This window comes from Mustela lutreola, chromosome 9 (assembly GCF_030435805.1).
Source record: "Mustela lutreola isolate mMusLut2 chromosome 9, mMusLut2.pri, whole genome shotgun sequence".
In the NCBI taxonomy this organism is placed as follows: Eukaryota; Metazoa; Chordata; class Mammalia; order Carnivora; family Mustelidae; genus Mustela; species Mustela lutreola.
Window position 1 is genome coordinate 22,001,403 of NC_081298.1, and position 13,080 is coordinate 22,014,482.

Genomic DNA, 13,080 nt, shown 5'->3' on the forward strand with positions numbered 1-13,080 from the left:
CTTCATTTGGTTTCTAGGACATCAAACTCTCTTGGGTTTCCTTCCACCTCACTGGTGCTCTTTCTTGATCTCCTTGGCTGGATCCTCCTTTTCTCCTTGCCCTCTCTTAACGTCAGAGTCCCCAAGGCTCAGCCCTTGGGCCACGTCTCTCCCTTACCGCCACCTGCCCCCTTGGGGAGCTTGTCCAGGTACATGGCTTAAATGGCCTTCCTTGCATGTTGTGACTCTATCCAGAATCTATCTAGAGTCTGACCCAGCTGCTCTGCCCTCCCTCCCGGCTGAGCCACCGTCACTTCTTGCCTGGATTTTCACTGTAGCCTCTTACGTGGTCTCCCCGCTCTGCACCCTTCTGCCAAGCACCTTGCATTCAGAAGGGTACGAGGAGCTACCCCAGGCGGCATGTACTGCATGTGGATGGCATACCCTGGAGTTTTTGTGTTGGGGGTTCTGTTGCTGCCCATTAAGCTCGGCAGCTGTGGCAATACTGAGAAACCACAAATAAGGTGGGCGTCCCTCCTCAGCTCACAGTCCTCTGGCTCCCATTTTACCCAGAGCCGAAGCTGAAGTTCCTAGAAGTCCCAGGTGTGGGCGACCAGCCTTGTTCCCCATACCTGTCTCACTTTCTCCGTGGCTCTCCTGCTTCCCTCACGAAGACATGTTCCCACCTCAGGACCTTTGCATCTGCTGTGCCCTTTCCCTGGAATTCTCAACCTGCAGGTGTTCACATGGCTCATTCTCTCTTAGCTCTTTCAGGACTTTGCCCGAATACTAGTGTCTCTCTGAGGCCCTCCTTGACCACCCACATGCAGCACCCCCCACCCCCAGCTCCTTGGCTTGCTCTTGTGCCCCGTGGAGCTTCGCTGTGTGACATTCCAGACAGTAAATCCCATTTCATACATTGCACTTATATGTTAGCTTCCTTGCTACTGGAATGGAAGCTAAAGGGGATAATGGTTTTTGTCCATCTTGCTCACTGGTGTATCCCCAGCTCTGAACACAGGGTCTGGTGCACGGTAGGTTTTCAATAACTCTTTGTTGAGCGAATGATGAATGAGGTGCCCCAGTCAGAAGTTAGCTTCCTTCTGCTTCATTCCCACCCTGAACTAGTACCCTGTCTTCCTTGGCTGGCTCTGGACTTCTCTGCAAAATCCATCAGCAGCAAACCCCCTCCCAGGAAGGTTCCTTTCGTCCACTCAAACCTTTGGTTGCCATTTCTTTAATTATGGGGGTGCCCATGGCCCTTTTAGTCCACCCAAAGGGCCTACCTGTTGACCCAGCCTGGCAACATGGTTATTTCTGAGGATGCCTCATGGCTCTTGGGGCAGTAGAGTTGGTATGGGAGGACAGAGGGGCCTGCCTTTCCAGCTGTGCTCCTAGGCCTTGAAGGTGCCCAGGAGCCAAAGTGAAAATCTGGGGAAACCAGTGTCCAACTAGAGTGCCTTTGGTCCACCCTGGACCATAAACCCCCATTCTTTCTTCCTGCCTGGCTGTGTTGTACCCTTTCCATCTGGGCCACTAGCCTGAATCCCCTCTCCTGATGGTCAGACTCTCAGGCACGACACCCTTTCAGCCCCTGTTGAATGTGGCTTTTTAAAAACAGGTAAATAGCATGAAGGAGCTGTACCTGCTCATGGAAGAAGAGGAATTAAACGCCCAGCATTCTGATAACAAGACCTGCGCAGGGGATAGCTGGACCCAAAACACGGTGCGTTCCCAGCCCAGTCCCAGTCCTGTCCTGCCCATGCTTCCTTTGTCTGTTTAACGATCGCTTCCTGCCTCCTTCCCTGACCTGTCTTGCATGGGGCACTGGAGCTGCGGAGGGCCATCACCTGGTTACTGGCCCCAGATACTTAGTGCTGTGGGGTTCAGAAGTCATCCAGGGCAGTGGACTGGGCGGTCACATGCAGGAGAGCTGTTAATTCTCTCCGGAGTGTAGGGGACAGTGTCACAGAGAAAGGGTAATAAGTGGTGGGTTTCGAAGGAGGAGCTTGCATACTAGAGAGTGGGGAAAAGGCCCTTTTGGACCTAGAGAGCTCTGAGTACTGAGGTGTGGCAGTGTATTCTGGGATTGGCTGTGGCTTGGGGTCATGTGAAGAGAGGCCTTGTGGTCTGGAGTCAGGAACCCTCAAATCAAGCCATGGGGCAGAGAGAGTGATAGAGTCGGGCCGCCAGGGTCATACACAGTGAACTTGGGTAGGTGGGAGACAGGTCATGGGCCCAGGAGAGAGGATGGGGACCGAGTCAGGCAGTCAGGGAGCTGCATAGTTGGGATTCCCCATGTGGCCCACGGTGGGTCAGAGGCACATCTTGGGCAAGGATAAAGACCTGGGGCCTAGAGTCTGTAGAAGCTTGAAGAAGCCGGAGTCCATCACACATTTAGGCTGAATAATAATTGCTGTGACCTCAGAGTTTCTTTGTTCATGTGAGGCTGGGGCACATATCAACCTAGGAGGTGCCCAGGCCTGGGCTCGGCTGGGTGAGATGGCCTGGGGAGGCCCTGGGGTTTGCTTGAGACTGGGCAGAGTCCCAGGCTGAACTCTGAGTGAGTGTTCCCAGCCCAGGCTCCACTTCCCACCCCTCTGAAGCTCCTGACCCAGGCCTTACCCCTTTCTGCAGCCCAATGAGTATATCAAGACACTGGCCGACATGAAGGTGACGCTGAAGGAGCTGTGCTGGCTGCTGCGGGATGAACGCCGTGGTCTGACTGAGCTCCAGCAGCAGTTTGCCAAGGCCAAGGCCACCTGGGAGACAGAGCGGGCAGAGTTGAAGAGCCATACTGCTCAGGTGAGTCCCCTACCTGTCAGAGACATGACCCTCTTTGCTCCTCCCTCTTCTAAGCCCCCATAGCTGTCAGACCTGGGAACACGATGCTCAAGCTGTGCTCCTAAGAAGCATAGGAACCCCTTCACTTCCTCTTGAGACCCAGAGAGGGCAAGAGACTTAACCTTGAAGCACACAGCAATGGTCCCAGAAACCCTGGGGACTGAGAGTCAGGGGTCCAAGGAAGGAATGTAAGGGACTGACAAATGGGCACGGGACATCATTGGCTCATCTGCTGTACCATGGGTTCCCAGGTGAGGCCAGGTGCTTTAATACCTGTCTGTATCTGGTGATGTCCTCACAGCCCAGTGTGACCACGGGAACCTTAACAAGGAGCCCTGGAGGTGTGTGGTCTCTGCTGTGTGCGCAGAGGCAAGTTGCTGCCCTCCTCTGGTCTAAAAAGTGAGAGGGTGGGTTTCCTCCCATTCAGAGAGGATGCCCTGACCATCACCAGCAACCCCCCTGCCTCAGCTCTTCAGGTCCCAGCTTCCCCCAAGCCTGTAACAAAACCAGCATGGAAGGGTTAAGTTTCTTTCCCAAGGTCACCCAGCTAGTAAGTAGCAGACCTGACTTTTGCTCCCCAAACCTCTGCCCCTGCTGGCTTCTCATTACCATGATCCCAGCCTTCTTCCCAGTGCTTACAACCTTCTGGCTTCCCCATGTCACCCTCCTTTCCTCTGAATGTTCCTGCTGCTCCCCAAACCCCGTCATTCCAGGTGCCCCCCCCCGCCCACTGGGAAGCTGACTGGCCCCTGTGGGGGTTCATGGACCACAGCCTGCGGGATCTGGGGTACACGGATGCTTGAGGCTGCATGTTTACCTCCTCCCACCAGGCCGTCACACTGGACTGATTCCTGCACACATTCATTGTGTGACTGTGGGTGCATGCCCCCCCCCCAACTGTAAACCCAAACCACTTGTGAGAGTTGATGAAATACGAGAAGCAATAACTAGGAAAGCCTTCCATTTTGTAGCTCTGTGACCTGGGACAAATAACTTAACCTCTTCGAGCCCCTTTCTCCTCTGCAAGGTGTCGTAAAAGGTAGTTGTCTTGCTGAGATTTCACGAGGATGCTTGAGAAGCTCTTAGTGTGTGGAAAGAGCTCCTTGTGAGCCCTGATTGTGAGGAGGGCTTAGTTTTGCGTGGGGTAGTCCTAACCAGTGAGGGGCCTTCTGAGCAAGAGCGTGCCCCCCCCCCCGCCACCGCCCCCTGCTGGTGCCTGAGAGGGAAGGAAGGTGGCCGGATCTGGGGCAGAGGGGAAGGGTCTCCTGGTCCCAGCCACCCAGTTTGCTTTTCCTTCTGCTGCAGATGGAGCTGAAGGCTGGCAAGGGGGCTGGGGAGCGGCCGGGGCCGGACTGGAAGGCCGCCCTCCAGAGGGAGCGTGAGGAGCAGCAGCACCTGCTGGCCGAGTCCTACAGCGCCGTCATGGAGCTCACACGGCAGCTGCAGATCAGCGAGCGCAACTGGAGCCAGGAGAAGCTGCAGCTGGTGGAGCGGCTGCAGGGTGAGAAGCAGCAGGTGGAGCAGCAGGTCAAGGAGCTGCAGAACCGCCTGAGCCAGGTGAGGCCTGCTGCAGCCGCCATGGGGCTCCCTATGGGGGAGAGGTCTGGGGCTGGGCTCTCCTTCAGTTACAGCTGGATCCAGGCGCTCAGAGAATGCATGAGGTGCTAAGTCCATCTCTCTGTCAGTCTCTCAGGCTTGCTTTCCTCTCTGCTTTATTCATAAGCAAGCTGTCCTCAGATAGAGTTGCTGTTTTGTGCTTGAATCTTGCTGGCTTACCAAAGGCAACAGAAAGAGTTTCCCTTTTCCACAAGGCTGATTGGCCAGTTGTAAGTCATGTGTCTACCCCTAGAGCCTACCAAACCCTGAAAATTTGGGAAAATTAGAGTCCTCTGGCCAAAAGAGGGGACATGGGAAAAAAACCATCGTGGACTGTTACACCCTACCACAGTTCGCATCGTGTACCCAGCAGCCGCTTACCAAGCTGCTTTGTGCACTCTTTATTTTATTTTAATTAACATATAATGTATTATTTGCCCTAGGAGTACATGTTTGTGTATCATCAGTCTTACACATTTCACAGCACTCACCATAGCACATACCCTCCCCAATGTCCATAACCCAGCCACCCTCTCCCTCACCCTCTTCAAGAACCCTCAGTTTGTTTCGTGAGATTAAGAGTCTCTTATGCTTGGTCTCCCTCTCGATTCCATCTTGTTTCATTTTTTTCCTCCCTACCCCCCACGATCCCCCCGCCCTGCCTCTCAAATTCCTGTCAGAGAGATCATATGAGAATTGCCTTTCTCTGATTGACTTATTTCGCTTAGCATAATACCCTCTAGTTTCAGCCACGTCATTGCAAATGGCAAGATTTTGTGCTTTTTGATGGCTGCATAGTATTCCTGTGTGTGTGTGTGTGTGTGTGTGTGTGTGTGTGTGTGTGTAGACCACATCTTTTTTATCTGTTCATCTGTTGATGGACATTTAGGTTCTTTCCATAGTTTGGCTCTTGCACCACTCTTTATGTTGACTCTTTTCCTTGGTTTTACTTTTTCTTTTAATTACATAAATCAGGACTTTATCTTTATATAAGACCCAGATAGTGCAAAAGCATACTCCAGCCCATTCCTTCCCTTTCTTGCCACTTAAATTTATATTCACAGAGATCGTTTTGATGTTTTATCGATAACGTAATCATAAGATACATATCGTTTATACTTACTCGCCTCTTGCATAGAGAGCTGTTCAGGGCAGATTATAGAGGCCAGCCTCATTCCTAGTGATGGAGTCCCCACCCTGCTTGTTCAGCTGTGGCTTCTCTGACCTAGCCAGCCCAGGAACTGCAGTAGTGACAGCGGTAGTGACAGTGCAGTAGTGAAGTAGCCCAGTAGTGACAGCGGGTACTGGAGCAGATGGGAGGGCATCCATAAGGATGCTTGTAAGTGATTGCTTTCATGGTCATGTTTCCAAATGGCTCCAGATCCATCTTTTGGTGGCTCGGAGCTACTGCCTGCTGGGAAGATGGTTCCTCGTCCATAACTGGGTCATCCAGGCTACAAGCAGGCTACGAGCATAGCCTAGGGACTGGCCCTGCATAGAGCGAGGCCCCATTTGCCAGCCATGCCTGCCACTGACCCTCCTCTTTACCCTTGCCCAGAAGGCTGCTGAACCCTGGATCCTGAAGCACTCAGATTTGGAGAAGCAGGACAACAGCTGGAAAGAGGTAAGCAGGGTAGCAGGCCCTCCATGTTCTCTTGGCTCCTGGCCACACTGCCAGGTCCCTCACTTGGGGCGATGTGACAGGGAGGAAGCTAACTCTGCCCCCCACCCAGGTCACCTCCTTACATTCTGGGCTCCTCAGTTCCGGGATCTCTACCCCATCGTTCCAGCCGATGGCTGGGGACTTGCGGGGAGCCCTCTGTCAGCTCTGTCCCCCCATGCCTGGGGTAGAGACCGGCTGTCTCTGTCTCCTTGGCCAGGTGCTTGCTCTCTCTTGGTTTCAGCTGTGCCTTTCTAAAAAGCCAGGCCTCTGAATAGCTGTGTGGTCTTGAGGGAGTCACTCTCCCTCTCTGAGCTCCAGTGGCTTCCGTGGTAAAATGAGAATCACATTCTCTTTTAGAACACCCTCTCTGTGGAGACTGGTTAGGTCACTTTGGTGAAATTTGCTCCTAAGCTTCGGGGGCCTTATCCATTACAGTAACATTCTCAGTAACCAAACAGTGACCATAGCGGCTCTTTGCTCAGAACAGCCCGAGGGAGTTAGGAGATTTGGTTGCAAGCCACAAACACTAACTGTGGGGAACGGAGGCATGAGAGGATTTATTGGGGGCTCAAGAGGGCTGCTGGTGCAGGTTCAGAAAAACAGGTGCAAGTCCCAGGGGACCTGCTCTGGAACTAGGGGGAAGATAAGCCCTGAGCAGGAATCTTGAGGTCACTGCTTTCACCACCAACTGAACTGTGGCCACTGGCTGCTTTCTTGATGCCACCACATTCAGAAAAACTTTTTTCTTTTTTTTTTAAAAGATTTTATTTATTTATTTGACAGAGAAGAGATCACAAGTAGGCAGAGAGGCAGGCAGAGAGAGAGAGAGAGGAGGAAGCAGGCTCCCCGCTGAGCGGAGATCCTGATGCGGGACTCGATCCCAGGACCCTGAGATCATGACCTGAGCCGAAGGCAGCGGCTTAACCCACTGAGCCACCCAGGCGCCCCACATTCAGAAAAACTTTTAAAAATACTCTTTCCAGGGTGCCTGGGTGGCTCAGTCATTAAGCATCTGCCTTCGGCTCCAGTCGTGATCCCAGGGTCCTGGGATCAGCCCCACCTTGGGCTCCCTGCTCTGCGGGTAGCTCGCTTCTCCTTCTCCTACTCACCCTGTTAATAGTTCCTCTCTCACCATCTCTCTCTCTCTCTCTCTCTCTCTTTCTCTGTGTCAAATAAATAAATAAATAATAAAAAGCCTCTTTCCTTGGGGTTTTCTCTTGGAGCTCTGATTGGCCAAGCTTGGATCACATACCTGTGGAGGGAGTGTTAGACACTATTGCCAGAAACTGACCAGGAGGCTTTCCAGATTGGTGCTGACATCACTCCTGTTCTATAAGAGACTCGGGCATGGCATCCCAGGTCGTCTTGCACTGACTTCTTGTCCCCTTCCCTTGGTGCACTGGTGGCCAGAACTCATGCTTCCTCTCTTCCTTGACAGACACAGAACGAGAAGATGCTGGACAAGGAGGCAGTTTCTGAAGCTGACCTTGGGGGCACTGCCTTAAAAAGGTGCTGGCATCCCCTCCCCCTGCCCTGCCCTGCAGCCCCTCCCCTGCCCCGTCCTTCAGACGCCTCTCCCTGCTCCACCCCTTTGCTTATCTTTTTTCCCTCCGCCCCTGTGCGCCCCCCCCCCCCCCGCCCCCGTTCCCCCTGCCCCTCCCCCCCATGCCTACCGTGACTTCTCAGCAGAGCTGGGAACCCTGGGATATGGTTTCTGTAGAACCAAAGCCACTCAGGAGCCAGGAAGCTAGGGAGAATGAGAATTCCAGCCCTTGATTTTTCTTGTTTGTTTGATAGTGGACGTGCATGAAAACCCGGGGCTGCATATATCCTAGCTTTGAAAGGAACTGTTCATCTCCTCTTATGGTTCCTTCTCCCCATAACTGGCGTTATGGGAATCAGGCTGGGCTTCCATTCTGGGATTACTGTGCAGCTTCCTCTGAGCCTGGCCCTGTGCTATGGCCATGGAGACCCTGAGACTGTTGGGGACATGTCTGCACTCTTAGGAAACCCATGAATAGGACAAGGGCAACAGAATCCCATCTGAGCTGTCAGAGCAACTTCATGCCAGGCGGTCTGGGGTAGGAGGGTAGGTTCTGGAGTCAGAGGGCGGGGTATGAACTCCCATTCTGCCATTTTCTAGAGTAGTGTGACATTGGCTGATATTTGCCATCTGTCTCTAGTGGGGATTATAGGAGCTGTCTGCTAGAGTTCCTAGAGGGCCAAATGGTCTGGCCTCTGAGATGCACTTAGGTCTGCCTGGCACTTCCAGTCATCAGTCCATGTGCCATGTCTGTGCTAGACATGGTGACATCTTATTTGGGTTCCCCAAAACCATACATAGGATTCGAGAACTTGTCTCAAAGATCTTGAAACAAGGATCTGAGCACAAATGGTTTATTTGGGAAGGGATTTGGGAAACACTGGAAGTGACACGGGGAAGGGAAGGCAGCCAGCAAAGGGGGGTGTTGTCCTCCTGTGGACAACCAAAGCTCCGTTTCGCCGAGGAACGCTGGGGGCCAGAGCAGAACGGGCAACGCAGAGTTCTCCCACCCACGGATCAAGGAGACCTGGTCCTGAGCCACGAGATCCGCCCAGTCTTGAGGGCTGTGTCTAGGGGCCAGACCCTGTGATGTTTGTAGCTTCTTCTGCGTGGAGGCCAAGTGTGCCCTTGCAGGCACAGAAAAGCCTTTGGCGGAGAGTAGCAGGTGTTCACAGTGTTAGATGTTGGGTACATGGTGGCAGGTGCCGTGGTGGCGTAGGGCTGGGCACCAGCAGTGTCTTCCACGAGAGGTAAGCCAGACAGTCACGGCCCTAGCCATCGTGGAGAGCGGGGACCAGGGAGGAAGAGCAAAGCATCTGCTCCTTGTCTGTTTTCTCCCATTAATGCTGCTCTTTTCTCCTCTGCTCCTCCCAGGACCAAATCTGTTTCCTCCATGTCTGAATTTGAAAGTTTGCTTGACTGTTCCCCCTACCTTGCGGGGGACGCAACCCGGGGTAAGAAGCTACCCAACAACCCTGCCTTTGCCTTTGTGGGCCCCCAGCCTGTGGACCCAGAGAAGGAGGGCCAAGAGCAGCCAGGGCTCTCGCCACGGGACTGCAACCGCCTGGGCCCCCTGAGCTGCCAGGAGCCCGCGGGGAGGCAGATGCAGCGCAGCTACACGGCTCCCGACAAGACAGGCATCCGCGTGTACTACAGCCCCCCAGTGGCCCGGCGCCTGGGCGTCCCTGTGGTCCACGACAGGGAGGGCAAGATCATCATCGAGCCCGGCTTCCTTTTCACCACTGCCAAGCCCAAAGAGTCAGCTGAGGCTGACGGGCTGGCCGAGAGCTCCTACAGCCGCTGGCTCTGCAATTTCTCCCGGCAGCGCTTGGACGCAGGCTCGGGGGGCAGCCCTGCGGCGCCGGGCCCCAGCTTCCCAGCCGCCCTGCACGACTTTGAGATGTCTGGCAACATGAGCGACGACATGAAGGAGATCACCAACTGTGTGCGCCAGGCCATGCGCTCGGGCTCCCTGGAGAGGAAGGTCAAGAGCACGTCCAGCCAGACGGTGGGCCTGGCCAGCGTGGGCACGCAGACCATCCGCACAGTCAGCGTGGGCCTGCAGACCGACCCCCCCCGCAGCAGTCTCCACGGCAAGAGCTGGTCACCCCGTAGCTCCTCGCTGGTGTCTGTGCGCAGCAAGCAGATCTCCTCCTCCCTGGACAAGGTGCACTCGCGCATCGAGCGGCCGTGCTGCTCCCCCAAGTATGGCTCACCGAAGCTCCAGAGGCGCTCCGTGTCCAAGCTGGACAGCGCCAAGGACCGCAGCCTCTGGAACCTGCACCAGGGCAAGCAGAATGGCTCGGCCTGGGCCCGCTCCACCACTACACGGGATAGCCCCGTGTTGAGGAACATCAACGATGGGCTGTCCAGCCTCTTCAGTGTGGTGGAGCACTCGGGAAGCACAGAGTCTGTCTGGAAACTGGGCATGTCTGAAGCCCGGGCCAAGCCTGAACCTCCAAAGTACGGCATCGTGCAGGAGTTCTTCCGCAACGTGTGTGGCCGGGCCCCAAGCCCCACATCTGCAGCCGGGGAGGAGAGCACCAAGAAGCCAGAGCCTCTCTCCCCAGCCAGCTACCATCAGGCGGAGGGCATGGCCAGGATCCTGAACAAGAAGACAGCCAAGTCGGGTGGCAGTGAGGAGGCCAGACTCTCAGTGCTCCCCCAGGTGGGGAAAGATGGTGTCCCCCGGGACGGAGATGGAGCCACAGCCCTTCCTAATGAGGTAGGTGGGTGGGGGTCTACTCTTTTTCTTGGGAGCAGGGAGGTTGACTTAGAAGGTCCAAAGTCTCTTGGTTTTCAAACTCAGGAATATGGTTGTATGTTTCATAAAGTCCTTTTGCTGGTCTGGAAAGAGGAGTTGGTGGTGGATGGTGGGGCGCCTGGCTGGCTCAGTCAGTAGAACATGTGACTCTTTTTTTTTTTTAAAGATTTTATTTATTTATTTGACAGAGAGAAATCACAAGTAGACAGAGAGGCAGGCAGAGAGAGGAAGGGAAGCAGGCTCCCTGCTGAGCAGAGAGCCCGATGTGGGACTCGATGCCAGGACCCTGAGATCATGTCCTGAGCCGAAGGCAGCGGCTTAACCCACTGAGCCACCCAGGTGCCCCAGAACATGTGACTCTTGATCTCACAGTTGTGAGTCCAAGCTCCATGCTGGGTGTAGAGCCCACTTATAAATGAATGAATAAATGGATGGATGGATGGATGGATGGATGGAAGGAAGGAATGCAGGTTAGAAGGCCCCAGCCTGGAACAACAGACCTGATGGACACACGGTCTGAAAAGCAAGAGACGAGTGAGCAAGGCTTCACTAGCATCCACTCCAGGGAACACTTAACTGCTCTCCTGCATCAGTGTGCTGGGGCCAGCTGATCTGGTCCATGAGAGGTCATTGTGTGCATCTCTGTGTTCAGTAAAACACCTTGGCACCTTGAGACTGGCCATAGTTGGGAGGACTTACACCATGGAAATTGACACATACTCCAGATCTGGGCTTTTCCCCTCACTCCTGGAAAATTAGTTATTAAACATTTTCTAGCATACCCCTGCCCAGCCCCCTAAGACTCCATGCTTAAGCGCTTTCATTTTCTCTGAGAATCTTTTGCTGCACATCCCACTCCTGATAACGATTTCAGATTTGGTTCAGGATTATTTGCATCGTAGTCAAAGAATGCGTATAAGTTAGTTTTCCAGAAAGGGAAATGGTGAGATAGCGTATGGATCCCAAGCACAAGGACCCAAAGTCCTCAGCACCTTCTCTGTCTCTCTCTCCTCTCCCTCGAGCTTTGTTTTCTCTGATGTCCGCTTTCTTCCTCTGTCCCTCTGCTGCATTTACATGTGTGGTCCAAGCTTTGCTTTTTATGACATCTTCTAGTTCAAGCCCCTGAGACTGATTCAGATCCCTCCATCCCAATTCCACATTCCTAGAAGAAAGAAGAAACTGTGATTGGTTTAACTTGGGTCCAGTGTACCCCCGTGGTCTAATTAGCTGTGGTCAGGGGTGGTATCATGGGGCCTCCGGTGCACTCGGTGAAGGTCGCAGGTGGGGGTGCAGAGAGGTGGTATGGGCTAGGCCTGGTCCATTTGTATGCATTGTATGTTTAGGTGGTTTCTAGGTTTTCCCTACCATACATAATGCATGGCATCGTGCAGGAGTTCTTCCTACAAAAACATTTGTCCACATTTTGGATTATTTCCTTACGTTTACGTTGCAGCAATGGGATTATAGAATAAAAGAATATTAAAAAAAATTTTTTTTAAGATTTTATTTATTTACTTGTCAGAGAGGTAGAGAGAGTAGAGGCAGGCAGAGGCAGAGGGAGAAGCAGGCTCCCTGTAGAACAAGAAGCCCGACGTGGGACTCGATCCCCAGGACGCTGGAATCATGACCTGAGCCGAAGGCAGCCGCTTAACCGACTAAGCTACCCAGGCGCCCAAAAATATAAAAATTTTAAAGGCATTTGATAAATGTTGCCAAATTGTTTTTTTTTTAAAGATTAAAACATTTTTTTTATTAGCTTCAGTGGTAGAATTTAGTCTTTTCGTCAGTTGTATACAACACCCAGTGTTCGTTACATCATGTGTCCTCTTTATTTTTTTTTTAAAGATTTTATTTATTTATTTGACAGAAATCACAAGTAGATGGAGAGGCAGGCAGAGAGACAGAGAGGGAAGCAGGCTCCCCGCTGAGCAGAGAGCCCGATGCGGGACTCGATCCCAGGTCCCTGAGATCATGACCTGAGCCGAAGGCAGCGGCTCAACCCACTGAGCCACCCAGGCGCCCCATGTGTCCTCTTTAATGCCTATCACCCAGTTACCCCATCTCCCACCCTCCTCCCGTCCAGCACCCCTCAGTTTGTTCCTAGAGTTCAGTGTCCCTTATGGTTTGCCTACCTCTTGATCTTCATCTATACACACATATGTACACACACACACACACACCCTGTTGGTTCTGTTTCTTTAGAGAACCCTAATACAGTGGGTGTATTTAGTCTGTGAGAATTCAATAAGGCATATTTTTATCATATGTTCAGTATGTACATTAAACTGAAAAAAATTTTAAGTATGGAGAATAGAGAAATAAAACATTAACTACAGGGGCGCCTGGGTGGCTTAGTCGGTTAAGTATCTGCCTTTGGTTCAGGTTGGATCCTGGGGTCCTGGGATCAAACCCCATGTCAGACACCCAATAAACAGGGAGCCTCTTCTTCCCTCTCCCTCTGCCCTTCCCCCTTGCCTGTGCCCTCTTTTGTGCATACTGTCTCTCTCTTTCAGTCAAATAAATAAATATCTTTAAAAAAAACACACACACAAAAAACCACTAACCACATACTAGTAGAGGCTGTAGAAATTGGGCACACTCTTTTGAAAGACAGTTTGGTGGGGGTACCTGGCTGGCTCAGTCAGTGGAGCATAGAACTTTTGATCTCAGGGGTGAGCTCAAGCCCCATGG

At 52.9% G+C, this 13,080-nt stretch overlaps 1 protein-coding gene across 3 annotated transcripts in view; it reads left to right on the forward strand.

The window, feature by feature from the left end:
• The window catches only part of SOGA1 (suppressor of glucose, autophagy associated 1), a 68,487-nt gene that overhangs the window by 46,636 nt on the left and 8,771 nt on the right, over positions 1-13,080 (forward strand). For 2 of the 3 annotated variants that reach the window (XM_059133290.1, XM_059133292.1), the window contains 6 exons: positions 1,601-1,705; positions 2,617-2,784; positions 4,129-4,380; positions 5,978-6,043; positions 7,521-7,591; positions 9,000-10,350. In XM_059133290.1, coding sequence (XP_058989273.1) covers positions 1,601-1,705; positions 2,617-2,784; positions 4,129-4,380; positions 5,978-6,043; positions 7,521-7,591; positions 9,000-10,350 — 2,013 coding nt within the window. The remainder of the gene's footprint in view (positions 1-1,600; positions 1,706-2,616; positions 2,785-4,128; positions 4,381-5,977; positions 6,044-7,520; positions 7,592-8,999; positions 10,351-13,080) is intronic. The other variant, XM_059133291.1, reaches the window with a different exon arrangement.